The 23,008-nt window shown below is 44.3% G+C and overlaps 2 protein-coding genes across 5 annotated transcripts; both read right to left on the bottom strand.

The window, feature by feature from the left end:
• Nucleotides 1-24: 24 nt before the first annotated feature.
• On the bottom strand, nucleotides 25-12,011 carry phrf1 (PHD and ring finger domains 1). 4 transcript variants are annotated; one of them, XM_076088843.1, is made up of 20 exons: nucleotides 11,930-12,011; nucleotides 11,236-11,308; nucleotides 10,927-11,072; nucleotides 10,654-10,797; nucleotides 10,036-10,232; nucleotides 9,816-9,899; nucleotides 9,563-9,696; nucleotides 9,337-9,428; nucleotides 9,041-9,237; nucleotides 8,578-8,710; nucleotides 8,327-8,433; nucleotides 7,947-8,140; nucleotides 7,487-7,624; nucleotides 6,732-6,886; nucleotides 4,416-6,285; nucleotides 3,085-4,283; nucleotides 2,856-2,932; nucleotides 2,263-2,379; nucleotides 1,992-2,120; nucleotides 25-1,893 (listed from the first exon to the last, which is right to left on the bottom strand). In XM_076088843.1, the coding sequence occupies exons 3-20, from the start codon at nucleotides 11,012-11,014 to the stop codon at nucleotides 1,747-1,749; spliced, it is 5,202 nt and encodes a 1,733-aa protein (XP_075944958.1). In that variant the 5' UTR covers nucleotides 11,015-11,072; nucleotides 11,236-11,308; nucleotides 11,930-12,011; the 3' UTR covers nucleotides 25-1,746. The 4 variants fall into 4 exon arrangements, with proteins under 4 accessions (XP_075944958.1, XP_075944959.1, XP_075944960.1 ...); XM_076088844.1 differs by lacking the exon at nucleotides 11,930-12,011 and adding an exon at nucleotides 11,822-11,894; XM_076088845.1 differs by lacking the exon at nucleotides 11,930-12,011 and adding an exon at nucleotides 11,681-11,699.
• A 4,859-nt stretch (nucleotides 12,012-16,870) lies between these two features.
• Nucleotides 16,871-22,746, bottom strand: rassf7a (Ras association domain family member 7a). Its single transcript, XM_076089836.1, has 5 exons — nucleotides 22,644-22,746; nucleotides 21,001-21,935; nucleotides 18,712-18,886; nucleotides 18,517-18,624; nucleotides 16,871-16,902 (listed from the first exon to the last, which is right to left on the bottom strand). The coding sequence occupies exons 1-5, from the start codon at nucleotides 22,744-22,746 to the stop codon at nucleotides 16,871-16,873; spliced, it is 1,353 nt and encodes a 450-aa protein (XP_075945951.1).
• Nucleotides 22,747-23,008: the final 262 nt, after the last annotated feature.

The raw sequence follows: 23,008 nt of genomic DNA, 5'->3' as shown, positions 1-23,008 counted from the left end.
AAATGTATTAAACTGAGACGAAACCCCGTTTATCATCAGTGATTTATTATCATTTGTTTCCCCTCTTAGAAACACCGGGCCTGTCTGGTCAAATGAAAAAGTAAAATACATTCAGATAAACATGAGCACCTGTTTTTGTAGTTTCCTACTACTCCTCTTTATAAAGTCGGATTAAACGTAACAACAAAGCACAAGGGAAGTCCAACCACCGACCTAATCCGTCGTTACAGCTGGCAAACAAACTACTATAGACAAAAAAATGGTTTCTCCTGAACATTTGTGTTAAAGAAAGCTATGCAGTAAAGCAGATAAAGCAGATAGCCAAGAGTTCGCTTTAAGACACAGGAAACGCAGTCATAATTAGGCTGTGATTAAGTACTGCAGGTGAACACCCAAAAGATTCCCGACTAAAGGGCGTGTGTTTATTTCCATCATGTCGACCGTGGAAAATGCTGCAAGAAGTGAGATGTTCCGTTGTTTTTAATGCTATTTAGACTATATGTTGAGCTCACAAAACCAGGATACTGTGCTATTAAAATTAGCTTAATACTTATTAATATACATTAAATACAAAATAAAAAAAACTGAATTTGTTTGTGTACATGAGAGCACCAGGTAAGACAGTGACACAATATGTACATTAACATTTTTGCAAGATAACCGGGACCGCAACTCCGTTGAGACAGGAAGTCGGTATTATTCCCCTCTTCACTCCAAAATAAAATGCATACTAGCTACTGTATTCTACAGCTGTAGTCTCCATTGTTTAAATACAGAATGCCCAGAAACAAATTCAATCTATTTTTTTGGAGGAAATGTTGCATTATTATTATTGTCATTATGTATTTATCTCTTACAAAAACAAGATATTCTTGGTTCTCCAAAACCTGGTTTTTCTACATTTGAGTAATGTGTTGAAAAAAACAGATAACGATGAGATTGAAAGGTTTGTTCTGAACATAGGAAGAGGAGGCTGTCACTTCACACTGCTGAGCAGTATCGGCCTGCAGTATGCTGCACCACATTTAGCTCAATAGCCAGGATATCAGAAATGTGAAAGACGGATAACGGAGGCTTTAAAATACAAAACACAAGCCAACCAACTCCATAAACTTCTCCACAAATCATTTATGTCATTCGCAGCAGGCAGACTGTCAGAACACAGATGAAAGGAACATACAAGTGGATATATCAAATCTATATTATTTACAACCAAATCTAAAATTGTTCAATTATTCGACTGATAAATGTTCTACAAAAATTGCATAACAGTGCTGTTCCTTAACGAGACGAACGTCTTAAATATGCATACTTTGCATATTTTTAATACCTCTTCTTGACAAACAAAAAAAGTCTTGCTACTGATAAATACCCCTTCACTCCCACAACAAAACAAAACAAAAGCCACATGAAGGTGAAAGGCCACGCTGCATCCTCCCAGTGGACAGAGCTACCTGATTCATCACTCCATGGGAGGGGCTTTGAGGTTTGCCTCTTTAAGGCACAACCTCAAAGGTCTCCCATTAAGTGTGTGAGCTGTACGACACAAGGAGACCAGTTCTTGGCAGTGGCGGTCAACAAAAAGAAGGTTTGTCCTCAAACTTCAGTTAAGATGGAAAGCTCGACATTACAGAAAATGTTCCATCTCGAAGCTTTGAGCAAATGTTAGTCAACCGTTTGGAAGTAAACCATATGGATACGTGTTAGCAGTGGCTGTAGCTGTCCTTGCCATTAATGTTTGCCTCCTCATGGGCTGTCAGAGGGTCCCTCAGCCTCCTGTCCCAAGTCCTCTCCTCTCTTGTGTTTCCTAGCATGTTTGTATTTGTCCACGTATGCCTTGACCAGATTGCCCACCTTCACTGGGTTGATCTCCCCACTCTTGCTGTGGCACACCTGATGACCAGGAACACAAGGTAATTTACACGTCAATTCAACTGATGGAATGCCTGAGTTAATTAGTATTCGGGCTGTAAAGTTGTTTTTGTACCCACCTTCTGGACGGCTTTGCGTAGAATCTCTTTGTATTCGTCCTTGTCGATGTCTCTCCTCTGGTAGAAAGGCTTGATGGCAAGCTTCACCTCTTCTATGGCTCTCTCCTGCATGTGCAGCTTCTTCAAATACTGATGGCAGGAGCGAAACATCAGACATGTCACGATAGTTTCCACACATATTAGCAATGCTATTAAGTAGTAGTAGGAGTTATGTGTATTTACAAGACTCCTCGACAGTTCAAAGCTTAGACATTCTAAAGACCAGGTTCACCTGGTCTTTCCTCGCCACATCCCCTTCCTCTCCTTGTTCCCCTTCAGATGTCGAGGAGGAAGTGAGCGGACCAGCAGCAGCCCTCTTGGAGGGGTGACTGACGGCTCCAGTGATTTCCTGTTAAAGTATTATATGGATGAAAAGAGAATGACTAGACTAAAAGATTACAATCAAATATAAAAGATAGACTAAGAAGTAATTGCAGGCTGCAACTAACTATTTCAAATTTTGTGGTGATAAAAAGTCAGAGAATTGTGAAAAATGGCCATTATATTTTCCCACAATCCATTGGTATCCAAATAATAATTGTTTTATATTTCAGTCCAAGATCTTACATAGACTTGGTAAGGATGTGTGATTAGATCAAACGGGTAAACAGTTTGGATTGTCCTAGGATGGCTTTTACTTTCGGTTAGTCTGAAAACACTTCAGTATCAGTGTTAGTTTCGATCACATGACCCCACAGACAGAGAATACAGTTGACTTATTCTGGATGAACACTGCCCCCCTCTGGTCATTTAACCACAGTAAACGCTTCATGTCTACAAACACTAGCTGGGTTGACCCTGCAGTAACGTCTGCCTCCGTCCTACCTGACCGGATGTCTGGACTGTTGAAGATGGTCTGCGAGCTCCTTCCTGCTTCAGCTTCAACTTATACAGAGAAAGCTCTACGCAAGACAAAATTCAGAAAACATGCACATAAAGTTATCCATGTGTTATCAATGATCTGGAATCACTTTTTTTACATCTCAACTCTTAGTTTCAGTTATGTGAGCAGCAGACAAAAGCTGGTGCGGAGCAAGCAAGCAGCAGCACTTACTGCTTGCGGATTTCTTTGGTTGAGGCCCCTCAGGCTCCTGTATATTCCAGGTAACCCTCTTGACTTGAGTCTTGGATTTGGCTCCCACTACGGTCGATACCCGTTCGTTCTTCTCCTCTTCTTCTTCTGCCTCCGTCTCTTGTTTGACGGATGCACCGCTTCCCTCTGTGCGCTCAGACTTCACGTAGTCCAGGTTGTCCAGCATTACGTCGACATTAAAGTCGTCATCGGAGTCGGAGGGTTGCTGAACTTCCTGCTTTACGGGGACAGTCGACCCGAAGGTGTCCGGTGGTTCTCTGGAGGGCATTAACTCTGGGTGAGACTGAGAGGCTGAATCCTGGAGATGGTCTGCTGTACCGGGTGTAGAAAATGAGGTGGCAGAGTTAAAGTGGCATAATTCTGGGGAACTTGGCTCGGATTTAATATTGGGCATTTCAAACGTCTCTGTCTTGATTTCAAACGTCTCGGTCTTGATTTCAAACGTCTCGGTCTTGATTTCAAACGTCTCGGTCTTGATGGGGTCGTCTTCGTTTCCCTCCTCATCTATGCTTTTGGCTTCCATTGAAGAATAAATGTCAGATTCTTCTTTCTTAATTTGTTTCGTAAGAGAAAGAGAATCTTCAAACATATTAAGAGATGGTTGGTTTTCTTTCTTCACTTCTTTTTCAATCTTCATCTCTTTCACCATTTCTGCTGGTGGGGCCTGGCTGTCTGCCATGAGGTCTTTGCCTTTCTTTCTAAGTTCAGAGGAGGCAATCTTCTGTTTATTCACCGTGGCAGCTTTGTCCTCTTTCAGGGAGCTTCGACTGATATCCTTCTCTTTTTTCTTGCCCTGCAACAGTTTTGTGTCTTTAGAGGACGAAACAGAGGACCCTGAAGTCTTCTGACAACTATTCGATGACGATCCTTCTTCTTTCCTTTTCTCTCTTGAGCTGGATCTAGACCCGTGTCTCCTCTTGTCCTTTGACCGGGACTCCGCCTCGTCTCTGGAGGAGAGAGACGGTTGTTGCAGTTGTGTGTTGTCTTTCCTCCTTTCCCTGGATCTGGATCGGGAGTTTGAGCGAGAGCGGCCATGTCTCTTGTCCGTTGACACCCGTCTTCTATCGCAGTCTCTCTCGCTGCAGTCATATCTCTCCTTGCTCCTTCGCTTCGGCTTCTTCCTCGTTGAACGCTCTTTGCTGCTAGAGCTGGAACCAGACCTGAAAGTAATGACCGACAAAACCCTTAACTGAAGAAAACTACTTGGTCCTCATTAAAAAGGTCTCGACAACAAACAGACAGTTGCTAAACAGTTGATAGCAGGAATATTGGAAGTAGGATTGCATATTTACCTAGATCGCCTCGTGTCTTTGGACCGGGACCGCTGTCTCTTTCCGCGAGTCTTATCTGGGGAATTGCACTGAGAGCTTTCTGAAGTGGACTGTGGCCTCCTCGTCCTCTCTCTGGAGCTCGACCGCCTTGAGCTCCTCCCTCTGTCCTTCTCCTTCTCCTTCCGTCGGCCTCCCTGGCCTGAGGCACGATGCTCTCCTCTCCCGTCTCTGTCCGTCTCTGAACTGCTACAGCGTTTCTCCTTTGAAGCCTGGGAGGTCTTCTTCTTCTTATGGCCCAAATCTTTTGACGCAGGAGAGGATTTGGAATCCGATTTAGTTTCTGGCTTTTGCCTCTTGTTGGTGGGGGTGGAGCTCGATGCTGATGAATTGTTCTTACAGTCAGGAGGAGCACTGTTGCTAGTTTCAACACTCCGTCCACTCTCCTCCTCTAGAGTCTCTCTCTCCGTTTTTAAACGATCCAGACTGTGTTGAACAGCTGGTGTGTCGTCTGCTTTCTCCGACTTCACACTTTTAAAGCTGTAACCAAACCGTTCGTCTTCCCCCGTTTTAACTAACCCTGGCTCGTTCTTAACTTGGCAAGTGGCAAATAATGAGGTTTGTTTCTCAGTGTTGGTGTCTATTAATCTAGATTCTTTTTCTACCTTGACCGTTTCCTCTGAGCATCTGATCTTCTGTGATGTGGTTTCCTGAGCGCCATCTCTCCTTGGTTCTTCCTGCGAGACCTCGATCTCCTGCGTTTCAGCTTTCACAGTAACCAGGTCTTGCTGGCTTTTTAAGAGACCCTTTTTGTTGCCTAAACTTGGAGGCTTCCCCTCAAGTGTGGCATGTCGGGAGCTACCACGCAGGCTTGTGCTCTCAGCTTCATCGTCTGAGCTGCTAGACTCCGACAGAGTGGGATCAAAGGGATCATAGATACTATTACTGTCTTCTTCCTTACTGACCAGCATACGCGACGCCAGGAGCATCTGTTTATCCCTGTGCAGCTGTCTCTTTTTTACATCGTCTTCCTTTTTACTCCGAGGTGTCTGCATACTGCCTCCAGCAGCGGAGGACGACGGGCTGCTCAGCTGCCTTGACTGCCAGGAGTTCCCACTGGAGTTGATGCGGAAGCTCACTGCCGACGAAGAGGAGGAAGACGGGGAATAACGTGGTTGGCTAGCAGAAGAGCCCATAGGGGACGAAGAAGAGGAGAATGAATTGGAGAAGGTTGAGGACGAGCCGGCTCCGTCAGGCCTTTGCCTCGGAGCCTGACCGTCAGCCCGGCCCTTTTTCTGGTCTACGCTTTGCTGCCTTCCCTTGTCCCCAGCAAAGCTGTTCATGCCCGTCTCTGGCACGCGGTGACCATTACTACTGCTGCCACCTTGACCAGTGCCATCATGTGCGATACCACCGCTCTCCCTTTTTATTTTTGGTATCCTCGGAAGCACCGACACATCTACCCACATGGGCTTTGTAGGGGCCTTTTTAGAGTGGGACTGCGATGAGGCCCCTCCCTTGCTCTTGGAGCTGGAGTCGAGCGTGGGGTGGGTGGACGAGGAGGGGCTGGGGTCTCTCACTCCACTGGCTCTCCAGTGACCAGGAGGTGGTGTGGGTCTGACCGGAGGAGGTGGCTGCAGCCTTGGATGACCTCTGGGCGGTAAGTCAGAATGGGGGGATGGATGGATGTGGCTGGCTGAGCAGGGCAAACGAGAGGAGCTCTGGGAGAGGGGTCTGGTCATAGACCTGTGGGAGGATCCTGGTAGGTCTCCGGTGGGGTGGAGAGACGGAGAACTGTCTCCTTGGTTCGGTGACATCACCGGGCTGATCTGGGTGCTGGCGTCTCCTGAGCTACTGCTTATGCTGCAGCTTGGATTCAACGCAGATGGCATCACTGTAACACAAACAATTTACAAAAGATAAACACACTTAAAGAATGGAAGGATTAGGCTTTTTTTGCTTTGCTCGACAGATTACACTGGTTTACACACTGTGATTATTTAGAGTAACACGTGACAGTGTTGGGGGAAACCAGGAAATGGTAACAGCAACAGTCAGCTGAGAGTGAGTGAGGAATAACTCATTCCACATGCATTATTGCATTATTTTGATATTGACTAACTTGATCTGCATTTTACATAAAGCACTCAGGTAATTAAAAAAAAATAATGATTTCAAAAGCTGGATATTTCAAAATGAACAATTATTTTGATAAGAAGAACGAGGACGTCAGATCTCTTGTCCTCCGTTAGTCTCACAAGCCAAAGTGTCTTCAATCCAACAGCTACAACACATTGAATTTAATCTTCCTGGTTAGATTTAGTGTTTACACACACTTACTTGGCTTTATAGCTTTAAGGGAACCATCCCGGTTAATAACGATATCAGAGCTGTCCATCAAGAGGACACTCTGTCCCGATAGGATGCTGCCCAGGAGGTCGGGCACAGGAGCTGCCTCCACAGCCCCCTCTGATTGGCGCACATTCATACCTCTCCTGGTAAAGCAAAGCAAACCTTTGATTAGATCAAGCATATTTCTTTAGTGTCCATTTAGCTAGATGCCATCTTCATCACCAAGACTGAGACAGACAAGACACCTCATATGTCACATTTACAAGTAACTATGATTTGTAACTTCATCCACATGAGCAGTGTTTGGGATTGTTGTTTAATAAATAAAGTTTTTAATCTGCTCATTATTTGTGGTTCTTATCTTAACTGATTACATTTGTTTTTTTATTTAAAAGAAAAAACGAAACATGTCAAAGCATAAAACCACCTTTACATTCAGCAGATTTAGACTGCCATGAACTGATATGTCATAAAAAGCAAGGTACTTTGTGAGAAATATTCTCTAGTCAAGTGATGCACATTGCTTACAATCATTTTGACCAATCAACGTTGGGTGATTTCTGGATCATTGTAGCTAATGTTGAGGGCATTTAACAACCCTGCATCCCTATACCGTGCTACAGTAAAGTCTTGGTCATACTAGGGGATCGATAAGCATTAACATGTTACTCAGTTAGCTATAAATATGGAAAGTTCCCGATCAGAGCCGGTTCTGGATAACCAACCCTTACACTTCCTGTTACCTGGACAGGCTTGCAGTGACCGGTCGAGCTACAGGCTGGTGAGAGCGAAGAGCGGAGCGAGAGATCCCTCGTCTCTTGGCCTCCAGCAGCGATGTAACGCGGGCCTGCTGTTCTTCCTCCTCACTGGTCAAATCAATACTGTAAGGCACAATTATTTCATAATTAACACTGTGTATGCTCAGCTACATACAAACACAAAACAGAGAAATATACACAATCCACACACGTGCTATACTTATATAGGTGATAGCATTTTACACCATAAATAATAAGAAAACAGCTTGGTGCAACAAATGTGCAAAGGAGTTACTGTACTAAGGAGTCAGGACCACTAGACCAGTAGGCGAGTGGCTCTAGCAACCATCTCTATTCATTACATGCTTATTATACAATATTAAAAACATAAGATATCTGAATTTGGTATTTGGGTCAGCACTGCAATATGCACAAGTCTTCTTACCGCTCCACAAATGGATCCAGGTCGAATGGATCTCCATGGATGGAGAGGGATGCTGCACCTATGTCGGCTCGCATGCTGCTCAGCGTTTGCTCTGACGGCCGATACACGGTAGGAAGCGAGGAGCTCTTCTTGTCCTTTGCAATTTTGAGATTATTAGCAATACGGCTTCGAGGAGTGGCTGCCTTCTTCAACATCTAGTGGGAAAACATAGGTAGTGTTTATCCAGAGAGAAAAGCATCGTACAACTACGAGAGCAATAAAATGATTATTCATAGGAAGCAATTATTAAAAATAATCTTAATTCATGGTTTACATTCCGTGTTGGATTCATCGAGTGAAACATTTAAAACCAAATCATGTGGATCTCAAGACTGACTCACCAGCTTTCTTCTGGATTTAGTCCGTCTCACTTTCCGTCTCCTCCTCTTGACTCCTGTACCGGTTTTAGCAGAAGACGTCTTCCTTCTTCTCACCTTTCTGCGCCTCCCTGTACAGTAGATCACAAACATCAGGATTTTGGCCTCACAGCCATCTCTTGCTTTTCCTTCCATTACATCTGTTCATGTGTGTTCATGTGATTACGTTAACTCTATCAGAAAGCCGTTGTGAATTTGGATTTGCGCTAACTTACCGGTCTTACGCCTGCTGCTAGAAGGGACGCGAGGTGTTAAGTCCCGTATGTACACGGCCGTGTTGAGCCCAGACACCACAGCATTAATAGTGTCATCCAGCCAATTGGACTGAACCAGATACGTGGGAGCCAACTAGGGAGATGAAGTTTGCATTACTCCACACGTTCGTTTCACAAACCATTGCTGCCTCAACACAACTCCCAAACACATGCATTTCAATCACCAATCAAATGCAACAAATGTCAAAACTGCATGCCACCATTTCTGCTGTCAGCAGCACTACAATACATTACCCAAACGCACAACTCAATGAGTCATACATGCCATCAGTAACTACATCTACACAACAACAAACCTTGCGGAACATCAGGACATTTCTGCGAGATTCAGCCTGCGTATACACGCTGTGGAAGTTAAGTTAGAAAGTAAGCCAAGACTGAAGCGTCACGCCTCATGCCAAACCTGGGACGTGCGTGCCTGTGTGATGCGATGTCGGTTGACATTAGCTCGGACCCTCTCACTCTGCTGAGTTCGGGCGATGGCTCTGGTGGGACCTGCAGCACCGGACTGGGGGCGACTGGTGGCAGGGCGGGCAGTAGACGGTGGGCGGGCAGTAGACGGCAGGCTCTCTGTATCACTCACTTCTTCAGCTGAACCTCCTGAGACAAAAAGATTGAAACGTCTGACTTGTAAAAAAAACAAGTCCAAAATATTGTTTGAGGACGTTTTTAGAACGGCCAATAACTTAAAAGGCGTACTTGAGTGACGATTGCTGGCTTCACACTCAGGGCAGAACCATTCCTCCACTGGAACAGAGTCCAGAGGTGGCGTGAGACACTCCATGTGATACCTATGGAACAAAAAAGGCATAACAAATGTCTCTGACGATAAGAAATCTAACAAAAGGCTGTAATAAAAGCTGAATAAAAGCGGACTTTCAAAACAAAAAGACAGGGTTATTTAGGTTATTAATATCCATCTCACCCAGAATCGCAGCCATCGCAGAGCAAGAGACGGTCCTCCCGGCCACTGCCCCCACAGACCTCACAGCTGGTCTGCTCCAGGTCCAGATCTATTACTTCCTCGAGCCCCTCCTTCACAGGCTTTTGTACTGTGATCTAAAAAGGAAGCAGACATCACAAGCCCCACGTAAACACTCAGCCCACACAACGTATATAGCTTAAACTGGTTCAACAAATGTTCCACAAGTTATGCTACCAAGACTGAACGCACTCACCATTTTCTTCACTTTGCCTCCATAACATTTTCTTAGGTAAATGCTGTTGAAGGCAATACGGTCTACGGGACACGAGTTTGCATTCTAAATAGCAGAGAACAAAAAAACGTTATTGAGCTTCCTCTACAACAGATGCTTCTTAACTGCAGAGTATTTACTGTTAATCAAATGATACGAGGTGCTTTCTCCTCGGGCTCATACCACATTACGTGAGACCCACCTTGGCCCATGCAAGGATGCAGTCAAGACAGAAGTAGTGCTCGCAGCTCTCTGGCGTTGCAACAGGCTGGCTGCTGAATGAGTTCAGGCAGATGGGACACTTTTCCGCGTCCTCATCCGAGCTCATCCCTGTAAGATCAACAGAGGTTCCTCCGAAAGCTCCATCCTCAGCCTTAGCATCTCCCTCCTCATCCTCATCTGATGAAAGTGGGTAGAAATCTATTGTGAATGTACTGAACATACTACACTGAAAGAGGTTATTTCAGCACAAAGTAACACAAAACACAAAGTAGTGGGCAAATACTGATATACTTCACGCCATACGTGTGTAGTATATTGCAGAACATAATAACCACTTGTAATCCGCGTGCCCTATTCACAGGTATACCACGCCTGGAAAAAAACTGCCTATTCTGCAGTATTTTGTAGGTCACCCTAGGTGACATAAGTAGGCATTGAAACTTAGCTAGGTCATATGTTCTAATCTTCATTGTTAGCATATATCTGTTGTTCCCGTATAAAGTAAGGTACAATTACAAAAACCTTAAATCAGTGAAACAAGTTGAGCAAAGACTAATAAGACTATATGATGATCTTGTAAAAAGTCTGTCACTCTTACCATCCTCCTCTTCATTCTCTTCATTCTCTTCCTCCTCCTCCTCATCATCGTCGTCATCCTCTCCATCTAGATGACCCTCCTGTTCTTCCTCACCACTGTCAGATTCTCCCTCCTCAGACTCCTCTTCGCCACTGTCCGAGTCATCTAAGAGGAACACAAATGCACGAGGTGTTAAAAACGTTTGGGTATGTTTGGCACTGTACTCTGAAATAAAAATGTACTCATCGTTTAATCAGCTCATTGTCTTAAACATAAACATGTTACACAAACTACCTGAGATGGCCCACGGCGCAGCCCTTTTTCCTTTGCTCTGGGACGCGCTGCGGTTGATCAGCTCATCTTGGCTGTCATCTTCATCCATGGCTGACCATCAGAAAAACTGCCCAACAACTTCTGACAGCTTTGCTTTAAGAGGAATCCTTCAAAGATGGACCAGAATTGCAGACAGTGTTTGCATAACAGAAAATGTCTGGATTATTCTTGTGTGCAAAATGTTCAACGATTATCACACAATTGGGTTTGATAGATTCTCATTAGGATTTAAGTGTGGAGGTTGCATGTAGCCTGAGCCAGTCTACTCACTGCTTATTAATGGGCAGGAGATGAAGGAAAGATATTCCACCACAACGACAAGCTGATGTGTTTTCCCCGAGCCCTTGAGCAGTGAGAGGAAATGATCATCAAACATGTGCTCTTACTGGTACAGCCAAAGATATTCTTACTAACCACGAGTGACACTTGGGAGCTCCTGTGTAGCTCAGAAACTACAAAACAGCAGCTTTAAATTACACGGATTTTGCAACTGATTTGTATTGTTTGAAGACAAATGGGAACTGGTCACCTAACAACAGCTCGTTGGCTAGCATCAACCTGCAGATTATGCTATAGCTACATTTGTAAACAAAGAAGAAAGCGCAGCACCAAACGGGTCGTTTCGTCTATGCCTCGGATAAACTACACATGCAGTGTGCATGTAAATATATATATATATTACAGATATTTGCAGTGACAGTAATATGGGACTAACCTGTAACGCCGTTCTTAAAGAACAAATGATGCTAGCAAGTAACATTAGCCTCAGTGTAGCGTGTTAGCTAGCCTCACAATAGCTAAATTTAGCGAAAGTCAACTACCACCACCCTCGGACTCTGCACCCAAAAGCACTCACTTTGTGGGGTAACGTTAACGTTAATGTAGCAGTACAACATTCATCATTCAACCCTCATGACTGCAGTGTCCTACTCGAGCATTTCATATGAATTTAAACCTAACCTACTCAGTGATTTGCGGTATTATTTGAAGTCTCCACGGTTGTTGACTGACACCACCGGCTGGCTAAAGACGGAAAAGGCAGAGTGCACTCTGTGACTCTTAAAGAGACAGTACTCGTTTAAGTGAGATCAGTCATATAGACACAGTAGGCTGCACGTGAATGGATATAATAGACACAATATTTACATCTATTAGTGTGTATATTAGAGTTTGTTCAATCAAATTAAAGGCAGTTATTTTAATACATGGGCTAACACGAGATAACACATTTAAAATGTTCTATGGTGCTAGTTTTAGAGTATAGGCTGATATTTTAAATTTGAAAAAAGCATGCAAATTATAAATTTTTGCCTAGAACAGTAACAAAAGTAAAACACACAAACAAACTCGCAACAGCAGGGATTCAAATGATGGTAACAACTTTCACACAGCTGGCCTTGGTTGCAGTAGGCCTACATAGCCTGTCGTTATGAAGTACACGTCACACTAATTAGTGCATGGGGGTCAATCTAAAAGTGTACAGGGGTAATAAGTGAGGGCAGTCAGTGGCCTACAGAAAATAAGGGCCGCTGTCGCCCCCTAGCGGTAACTCTGATTTTGCAAACCCAGCAGGTTACATAATTTAATGTAATCCTGGTTTGCTACTTTATGTCATGGGGTCATGTGTATCCTGGCTGTGGATAATCCCACAGGCTTTATACAGTCAAAAACTGTCCAGAAGAAAGCTCTAGAATACACCAACCTAAACTACAAAAGTTGTTTGATATATAAGAAAACATGGAAAGAACATCCAGCTGACAAGTTGAAGTGGGGGTCAATACCGTGACATTGTTGCATACATCTAAAAATTAGTTTTGTTTGTTGTTTTTTGTGGTTGTTTTTACAATGAATCATGACGATAATTGTTGTGGATAATAATACTATAATATCCATGGTATGATATTGCAATTCTCTAAGTGAGTAATGGAGTACAATGGTATTAAAGTTCCCAATCCAACTAACTTTTTTCATGTGTTCTTTTTTCATTCTGAGGTTAATTAAACAAATTAAAATCTGAATTGTAGTTTCAAATGCTACACAATGTGTTAATGTCGTGGAGTCCTAACTCTCAGTTAATAATTGAGTTCCTCCACCACCTCGTCATCATCAGATCAGAGTGTCATGCTGCATCCTTGGTACGTGCACATCCACACTCCGCTCATGGCAACGCTGTACATAAGCAAGCCGAGTTCAACCACTTCACACTGTAGGGGTAGGTGCGACTTTTGCCAAACCGGCTTAAAGTACGCCTATCCCGCCCCCAGTAACAGCTGCCACATCGCATGTCATCTATTTAAGGGTAAAGAAAACTGTGTCACGTTCCTGGTTGCAATAATCGGTGAGTACAGGAAACTGTTAATAACAGAATGGTTTATTCCTAATGTACGACGTGCAGAACTGAACGCGCCGCACCCCAACTATAACTCACCGAGTCAACTGAACCTGCTGGCCTCATCACACCCACTTCCGGGAGATTTATATTCGTCGATTCTCTAAAATAGGTGGGCCGTTCAGCTTCAACGCGGCCGCCCATTGGCTGTGCGTGACGCCAGTTTCTTTCTAATTTGCATAACCAGGTCGGGTTGCAGATGCAGGGGAGTGGGCAGGGTAGGGGCAGTGCGAGAACTGAACTTAGTGTCGGTGTGGGCAATACTATATCGTCAAAACGCACCTAACTTTAACCATGCACAGTGATTTATTTTAGAGGAAAAATAATTTGGATGTTTTGATTGATAGATGGTTGGGTCCTGTCGGCGGAAATTAAGTAGTTTTTTTCTTTTACAATGAATACAAAAGAAAACTTGGGTTCTGGTAAGTCGCTCCCTTTATCTGACACTATTCTTTATTCTATACGGGCTGGATGAATAGGCCACATGGAACGGACCATTACCGTTAGATATACTTTCTCTTTACATTTTATTTTACACTTGTCCGATTTAATTACTTATTATTTTGGAACTTTTTCATTACAATTGAAACGGAAAGCATGTTAATGTATTTCGGTAGCTAAACACATCAAGTGAACCAGCTTTAAATTCAAATGACCTATAGGCTACAGTTTGTTACAGAGTTAGGATAATTGGTGATTGAAGAGATTTGTAAAATATTTGAATTGTTCGATAATTTGGTGTTGTATACATTATTTAGATAACGCAATTTTCTAAGCATGATGTTAAATACCACTAATCTCCTCACTGCCTGTTGACTATGTATGTCTGATATATTACTGTTTTATTACACCACAGATTGTGTGTGTGCTCATGGTTATGATATCTGAGATCTAAAAGCAGGTAAGCCACTGACTAACGCACATTGTGCCAGTTACCAGTTCCACTGTGCGTGTGACAGCGGCTAACCTGGTTTTGGGAACACTTCTCGTCCAAGAACAGCCGCAGCCGGACCAGACAAACCCCTACATCTGTAAGCAGTCCCCCTCTTGATCATGTCCCGTGCACATTGCTGGGACAGGCCTGCTCAACACGACTGCCCGCCCAGCGGTCTCCATGTGTAGTGTAGCCTACTTCCTCCTATATGTTCACGTACTGTTCCTTATTTAGGGACAGTGGCTTTGCAATGGCTCTTATGGAGCCGACCTCTCCAATTCCGCCTACACTGTCAAGACTATTGCTGCGTGTTTTATTTCATTCTTTTTCGGCTTTGTGGTTTAGACATGATCATCATCCCCATAGTTCACATTTTGAGGTCAGAAGAGGTTCATTGGGGGCCCTCCAGCAAAAATTAGCATATTACTATAAAAACTTGGATGGAGAAAATACAGTAATGTGTCCACCCCTTTACAGTAGAAGAATAAGTTTCCCAGTTATTTAAAAATGTGTCAATTGTTTCCAAGCATTATGTACCATGTTTGTTTGTAATAGGTATCCGTCAGGTGAAAGTAAAGCTTCTACTCAAATCAACTGTGGCATCATTTTCTCTTTCTGTTTTACTATGTAATGCATTTCTTGGTATCAGTGAGGTTGTTTCATTTCCATCAGCGCATAATGACTCCCTGTGACACAGAGGAATAGATAAGTGCAGCATGTCAGACTCATTAATCTGTGGCCCCCATTCATCATCATAACGTGGACGTGCAGATGCTCACTCTCGTCCAGCAACAAGCAGGTCCTTTCCCAGACACCCGCTGCCTTTTCTAAATGTGCATCGATCAGTTTTCATACAAAAGGGGTCAAACGTTCAGCTTTGCCACTCCTTTTGCACTCATCCGACTCCTCCTAAAGTAGATTTGGTGCCGTTGTATGAGCAATAACAATTCCCTCACCGTGGTGTCCCAAAACATCATGATAATCTGTCAATGTCTCGTTTACTAGATTGGAGTCTTCTGGGTTTAGATTTGAAGTGGGTGTGGTTGGATATATTTCACTCTGAGGATAATAGGGAAAAAATACATGTACAACACTGGCCTAAGTTTTTTTTCCCAACTTCATAAGGGATCATTACTTTCAAGGGGAAGGTAGTAGGTTTGAAATACAAAGAGAAAGACTTTATATTTGACTTCACAAGTATGTGCAGTGCCCTTCATGTTCACAGGTAGGTGTCAGCGTTGCACCATGCTGTGGTCTTGCTCAGACAGTGGGAATTAAACAGCTTATCGAACCCCCTGCCAGGCCAGACAGCTCTAAATCTTCTCAGTAAAATCCAATTCTACATAATTAATCATATCTAAACCGAACAGGTCACGTACTAGTCGAGCATGAACAACAATGGCACAAAGTGGAAATGATTGATACAAAATTAGAATTTCTTATTTGAATTTGTGTGTATATTTAAATGAGAAGAAGATATGTGGCTGCTTGGAATTGTACCTGGCAAGTCAGACCAGATGGGAGTATTTATAGAAATCAGCAGGGTTTCACTCCGGGGTTAGCCAGAGCGCAAGGCAGCTCACGTCACTCAGTGTGTAACTGCCAGCATATTTACTCTCTTGGGTAAACAAACAGGAAAGGGGTGGAGGACAAAAGTGTTGTGCAGAAGCCCGACTTTATGCAACTGTGTGCTTATTCCATCACGCCAAGGTTCGATTTGTCAGCTAACAACTAATTACAGAAAATAACGAAACAATGGTGCTAAAAAAAAAAGACACCATTTCTTACTAATAGTATAGCTACACAATAGACTATCAACAATGTGCACTTACAATGAAAAACATCTATAGTCAGCTCTCACAAAGGATGTTAGGCCCCCGTGCCTTTATGGTCACATGTCTTGTAGATATACTCTATTACATCACCCACATCAGCTCAGGGTGTGAGATACCAGGATGTCCGCCACATTTCCATCTGCATCCAACGATGCACTTTGTGAACTTTCGATCAGCCAAATGTGTACGTATACCGGGTATAAGACGCCTAAGAATGATTGTGCATCAAAGGACCCACGTAGCACACGAGGAGAGCATGCATATTTCAGTAGCTATAACACATTCATAATGCATGTCACATATAGGAGCTTCATGGTACTGTCGTTTTTAGAAAGTGCACACTGGTGTGTTAATTATTTACTGCAGCGTGTTATAGATGTGCTGTGCTTTCACTCCTCGTTACTGTAGTTGTAAGGATGATTAAAATAAAATGCGACTCCACAAACAGGGCATTAAGAAAAACAATGACTCAACAAAATATTATCTAAAACACAATGCACATTTTTATTATATATTTAAATATACAGTAATAGTAATTGCTCTAGGTAAAAGGTTTCTAAATTAATTTACATTTCATACAGATACTTTGCAGTGTTTACAGTAGCAAAAGTCCGTAAATATATTTGTCTTATGTATATACAGTATGTATATCCTGGTCGATTAAAGAGTTACAAAGAAAGGGGTTAAATAAGAGGTGACGGTGACAGAACAGTGAACAAACTTTCCTTTGGCCCTGCGATCCATGTTTTACCTCCATGACGACTCTCGGGATGTCAGGACTGCAAGACACACAAAAATAAGTGGGGATGATGATGATGATCCCTTGGTTTGGAAAACATGTTTCAGCTAAGACACAGCAGGAGAGACCAGGGTCATTCCAGATGTTCACACATGCCAAATGAGAAACACTCGCTGACACACGACTAGTCATCGGGTTAATTCCTTTACCCGTCGGGCGGGTTGTGGACTATGACAGTCTTGCAATAGCATTTTGGGATAGAACTGGTTCATGCATTGTTTCTATAACAGAAATTGAGATGTTGTACAACCCCACAAAGAAAACACCAAACTGCAGATGGTTAAAAAAAAAAAAAAAAAAGAGTGCACAATCCAACACACGTCACTTTGACCTGTCAGCATGTGACCAAGTGCTGTAATAAAGTAAATATTGGTTTCGGTGGTTCGGATGGTTATTTGTGGATAACAGTAATGAAGACAGCCAAAGCACTAAAAACAGCAGCTTCACATACTGCTTGATGTTTGTTATGAGGGCTTAGGTAAGGAAGCTCCTCCTAAATCTACAGCACACTGAGGCACAATGCAAGTTACGACAGGTCAAATGTTAAGTGTGACGACAGCAGAAGAACCAGGCGCATACATCCCAACGGAGAAAAAGAAAAGAATCTCAACAAACCATGGGCTTGTTGAGATACTTATCAAACACATCCCTTCTTTTAGCGTGGAGCTTGAAAAATAAAAAAATAGATTGGCAAAAACCTCCTAAAATAAATTGTCCTTAAGCAGAGCGGAGATAGAGAACAGAAAGACACATTTCTCTGTAGGCAAACCAGGGCCAAGGCTTCACACAGGAAGAGAATGGGACAGTGCAATACATATTTTGCAGAGACCTTCCGTGAAAGGCTCTTGCTCTTTGGAAGTCAAGCGTCACCAAAGTACGAGGCATTGTATAGATACACCCCCTCTCACATATACTGTAAATAGTATCCATACATAAAAGGCAAACTGAAATGGCATTGGTCTCCTATCTTTCCACGTCACAGTGTAAAAACAGCACTACAATCAGAATGTCTTCTACAGTCATTCCCAGTGCGATCGACGTGATACATGGAGATGCGGTGACAAGCAGCCGTCGGTTAGACGATTGTTGACTTGAGGGTGGGAAGGCCGCTCTGTATTACACAGTGGGGTGTTAGGAGCAAGTTCCCAGATGTATTAAAGTATAACCAAAGCAGCTACTGTTAGTCCAGAAGCAAACAGTGAGAGAGAGGAAGAGGGCGCGGGAGAAGAGACAGCATGAAAGGATAGATAGACCCACAGAATTAAAGCAGGAGTACTTGAGAACGTGGAAGGAGGAATGCGTTATGGGTTAGGGTTCAGAAGAAGCCAATAAGAGTTAGGCGCAGAAGATAGGTCTTTCAGCCTTTGAAAGGTAGAGCACAGGGAAGATGCTGAGAAGTAGCAGGGATCCACCACACAGACGCTTCCACGACCCGACACCAACAAAAAAACCCGGCAGCTGTAGCCTTAAACCCAATCAAGCTGGGGTAGAAAGTATGGGGAGGCAAGGGGCTGTGGGACCAGGGGACGGGCGGGGCAGGAGGGGAGCAGAGCAGGATGGACTTGGGAAGCAGCAGGGTCTCACACATACACACCCTCAGGGTTGAGACTGGACACTAGAGGGTTTTGCAGGTTGCGTGGATGTCCCAGGAACTGTTTGGCAGTGGGGCGAGGCGGTGATTCCATTTGAGATACACTGAGGCCTGACGGAGGAAACAGAAACAGGATTAGCGGGACCACTCATCGGACTTTAACAGCAGAGCATACGGTGTGGAGTTCTCTTTCCGTACCTCGATTCCTGTACCCGTCGTGCAGAAGATGTGCCAGCTCTAACTGCTCCAGTTGCTCCTGAAGCTCTGTGCGTGAGTGGGTGTGCGATGGCAGGACACCTGTCTGTTGTATAAACTGCTGCAGGTTACACTGCCTCAGCTCCTTATTCAACTCCTCCAGTTCGTCCTGCTTGGCCTGAGATGGAAAAAAAAAACATGGATCAGCGAGGAAAACAAAGGACGATCAGTCAGCGCTGACTCACTGAGCACTGACACCTTGTTTGCCTCTAAATGGGTGCAGCATATGAAAATGGGATGAGCTATATATGCCTGTTATTCAGTAGATATAACTCTGTTCTGCATGGCTTGAATGTTAACTGTAATAATAACAAACCAACAGCAGAATTTTATGTATTTAAAAAGGCAGGACTTGTGTGTATATTTTGCCTTTAGGTCACAACTACTCCTATAAATGTCAAGCAACTTTTCCCCATAAGGGGGCAGCAGAGTCTATACAACTAGTCTCAATTCAGTGACGGAGACCATCGCCTATCACCCACCATCAGACCATTCAGCTACGATGAATCATCAAAGTCCCACAACTACCACGAGCATTTTTCTAATTCCATCACATTCCAAAAGATTGAGGCATGTGTGCTTATCGATGGATACATAAAAATGCTCATTTGCCTGCTGCATTTCAGAGCCGTCTTAATCGACCAGATGCCAAAGGGGGCAAGATATTAATCACCTACAGTAAATTAAAACATGGAGATCAGAGACGCTCCATGGAGACGGTGGCATCACCTTTGCGCACACAGATTAAACTGTGAAGCCTACAGACAAGGCCAGTCAATCAGTCTTAATCGACTATCCATTTGTGCTTAATCAATGTGTCTGCGCACAGGACAGGAAGCAGCAGCAGTATGCTAGAGTCCCCAACTCCAGCGCCTGTGTGTGTATGTATGTGTGTGTGTGTGTGTGTGTGTGTGTGCCTATAATTGATGTTGGACTGAGGCAGCCTGCTGAGGCAGTTCACACCTGCAGCTCTGCCTCGATTAGCCTAATGACAGGAACGCTGTGCTCATCATCACCAGCACTTAAACACCGGAGTGTCGACCTCGACCCATCGGCTGACTGATGACTGACACAGCCAGACATGCACACCTTTCAATCACGATGAACTGAGCTTTATTATACTGCATTATGTTACCAGTATTAACATGCATCTCATTTTTAGGCGATAACTGCCTGGGCGGCAGAATGCCTCTGTGGTTACTTTCGGATTATAAACTCTTGCAGTCCTGTTATGACATGGTGGTACATAGTATACCAGGATGTATGAAAAAAAAACTAGAACCTAATACCTCTGTTCTGCAGCAGGATGCTGTCTGTATAATTGGCAAATAGATCATGACACAGTCTCTCTCTGTTCCATCAATCGGGCAGTAAATCTGTTGAGTCAGACATATGCCCACAAGGATGACTGACTGAGAAGCAGATGAGCTTGACGTAATGGTTTAATCAGTTTTGCCGCCAGTTTGTTAGCTATTGCTTTTAGCCCAGTGGATTGAGCATTAGACACAAAGGTCTTTCAGTCTGGGCATGCTGGTGAAAATACAGAAGCCCTTGACTACAAATGTTTTCAGTGTGCTCCATTTCATTGTGGCAAAACATTCAAAACCACACTACAATAAAAAGCAAAATTAAATTCTCCTAGGTTTCCTTTGGACTCGAGTGTCGAGCTTCAAACTGGGTTAGTCTTTTATTGATACAGCCGCGTCTATGACAACCACCAAGAGTAAACAAACAATGACACCACAAACTACCATAAGTTAAGGCTGAGCAGATCCAATAAAAGGGGCTTTTGTTCTACAAATCAATCCTCTTTAATCTCTTTTTCCATACACAGGGTACAAGAATATGTAGATACTGGCAATGTAATTTAAACACCATTCGTAACCACGTGTTCAGAACATGCATACAACATGAAACCGGCCAAACCAGTTTGGCTGGACTGCAAATTGCTTTATCAGACAATATAACATTTTCATACAAGGTAGGATGTGAATATACAGCATTCATGTCATCATACTTTGTTCAATACTTATTCATATATATAAAAAAACAATAAATCATGTGTTCAAGTGTCTCTGCACTGCAGTTTGTCTGCTGCAGTATGCAGGTAGGAGAGGGATACAGTTGTACAGTATGGCTAAAAGAGGGTCAGTGCTACACGCCTCAAATGACAACACGCGGGCTGACGTGGCCTTATAGCCCTTTCTCCAGAACCGTCACCTCTCTCCTTACCTGCATCAGAGACTCTGCTTTCCCCAGAGCCTTGTCAGTCTCAGACAGCTGCTCCTTCAGCTCTGTCCGGTGTTTCTCCCGGCTCAGGAGCTCCGCCTTCAAGGTGTCGAGGGATTCCTCGGGTCCGTTGGCTTTCAATTCCGTCTGACTTTCCCGCTGGATCTCTTGCTCCAGCTGAGCAGCGCGAACAGAGAAGTCGTGGAGCCGCCGTCCGCAGTCGTCGAGCTTGGCGTGGAGCTCCCCCAGCTTATTACGCATTTCTCGCTCCCTCTCCACCTCCACCTGAAACTCCTCCCCCCAGTAGTGCTCGTGGGCCAGCTCGGCCTGGTTCCTCCGCACTACTAGCTCCAAAGTGTCCATCTCTTCCTGCAAGTGAGCGTCAGAAACTGGTGACGGACACGGAGACGGGTAGGGACGCTCCCGGGTATGCGACTCCCTCTCTAGAGCTTCTAGCTGGGCCTCCATGGCCTTCAGTCTCTCCTGTTGCTGAAAAACCTTCCTGAAGACCTCCTCTTTGGATGGGCCTATAGGTGGTGATGGAGATGGAGATGGGGATGGCACATGAGAGGAAACAGGGCTGGGAGAAGGGGAGGGGGAGGCTCTTTGCTCTGGAGAGTCCCGAGCAGGCCTCTTAAACTGTTCGGCTTTGGTTCTAGGAGAGGTGGACGGCCCGAGGTTAAAGGTGAGTGCTTTCTTAGGCTGGCTGCGTTTGGAATACTCTGGCTCAGGATGCTTGGGCAGTGGAGGGGGGCTCGGTCTGTCCTGTTTCGAGCTGGGTCCGTCACTGCTGCTTGGGCCCGTACGGCGCAGGAAGAACTGAACTTCACCTCCATGTTGGCCTAACTTAGCCAGAGACTCCAGAGGCTTCTCTGTGGCCAACAGCTGCCTTTCTGTATCCCTGAGACGCTGGATCAGAACATAACGGCCTGTCTGACCTGGGGACAGAGAGAGAAACAGGGAGTGAGGACAAAGACATACAAGCTGAAAGACAACACAAACTACGCTGCCTAAAACACCACCATATCCAACTGGAGACGCAGTCAAGAACTTTCTTCTCCTTCTCTGTTATTAATGCTGTCGATTTAAATCCAGCAGCGCCAGTGAACAAATGACATCAGACGCATTATGATGATACCTTTAAATCTCTGCCTCTGAGGATTGGAAGAAAGGCTTCTTCGTAAGACTCGCACAACATGCAAAAAATGTTCAAATACACTGACGTTTCCACAAGGACCTTGAAATTAGGACAAGCCCTCCCTGATGACTTGGCAGGCAGCTCACTCATGGAAGGAGGAGAGTGCTAAATCTGGATCTATGTTGTTCAACGCTGCTACAGCGTAAGGCTTGAATAAAGCAAGAGGATACAGAAACAGGGAGCCGGAAATCCAAACTGACCCCCTGACAATCCAACAGAGTCCTCAATTTGGGTCGGAGGAGAAGGGAAAGGTGAGTGCAGAACCGGATTGTTGCATGTGCTCATGTATTTACCGACTCAAAATCCCGTTGCTGTTACCTACTCACCTAAGGCAAGATGAATGAATCAAGCACACAGACAAAGAGCCAAGCAACAACAGCTTGGAGGCTGGTATCGCAACACGATGAACCCAATGACTTCACAGCAGGAAAGAGTTTGAGGTGCTCACCAATGGCCTGGGCCAGAGCGATGACCACATCCTGGCAGGACGTCTCCTCAGACAGGCCGCACACCACCCGCACCACTCCGTCCACCCACACTTTGAGCTCCATCTGGGACCAGGCGGGAGGAGGTGACGGGTAAGATGCTCTTCAAAAATCGGATCACTTCAGCTCGGCTCGGCTCAACTCAACACTGCATGGCACGGACTCTGAAAAAGGAGGAGAGAGAGAGAGACATGTTACACGTGTGTTGATCGGATTGAGGCTTGATCCAGAGGTGCAATTTTCCAGTTGTAACAACAGACTTTTGTAATTGTAGAAAAAGTAGGGAGCTCAAAAAAAAGACACCGTGCCAACTTTGTAAAAGGCGTCA

Source organism: Anarhichas minor, unplaced genomic scaffold, assembly GCF_050575085.1.
Source record: "Anarhichas minor isolate MPS153535 unplaced genomic scaffold, ASM5057508v1 ptg000011l, whole genome shotgun sequence".
Taxonomy (NCBI): domain Eukaryota; kingdom Metazoa; phylum Chordata; class Actinopteri; order Perciformes; family Anarhichadidae; genus Anarhichas; species Anarhichas minor.
This window is presented reverse-complemented; position numbering and strand designations above follow the sequence as displayed.

Excerpts from the sequence above, each read along its gene's own strand:
- rassf7a (XM_076089836.1), bottom strand. The coding sequence starts at position 22,746 with ATGGAGCTCAAAGTGTGGGTGGACGGAGTGGTGCGGGTGGTGTGCGGC. Across the intron at positions 18,887-21,000 it reads AAGCAGAGTCTCTGATGCAG|GCCAAGCAGGACGAACTGGA; the intron begins GTAAGGAGAGAG and ends TTTCCATCTCAG. Across the intron at positions 16,903-18,516 it reads GTCCAGTCTCAACCCTGAGG|TCCTGACATCCCGAGAGTCG; the intron begins GTGTGTATGTGT and ends TGTGTCTTGCAG.
- phrf1 (XM_076088843.1), bottom strand. The coding sequence starts at position 11,014 with ATGGATGAAGATGACAGCCAAGATGAGCTGATCAACCGCAGCGCGTCC. Across the intron at positions 6,286-6,731 it reads CCTTAAAGCTATAAAGCCAA|TGATGCCATCTGCGTTGAAT; the intron begins GTAAGTGTGTGT and ends TTTGTGTTACAG. Across the intron at positions 4,284-4,415 it reads AAAGACACGAGGCGATCTAG|GTCTGGTTCCAGCTCTAGCA; the intron begins GTAAATATGCAA and ends CATTACTTTCAG.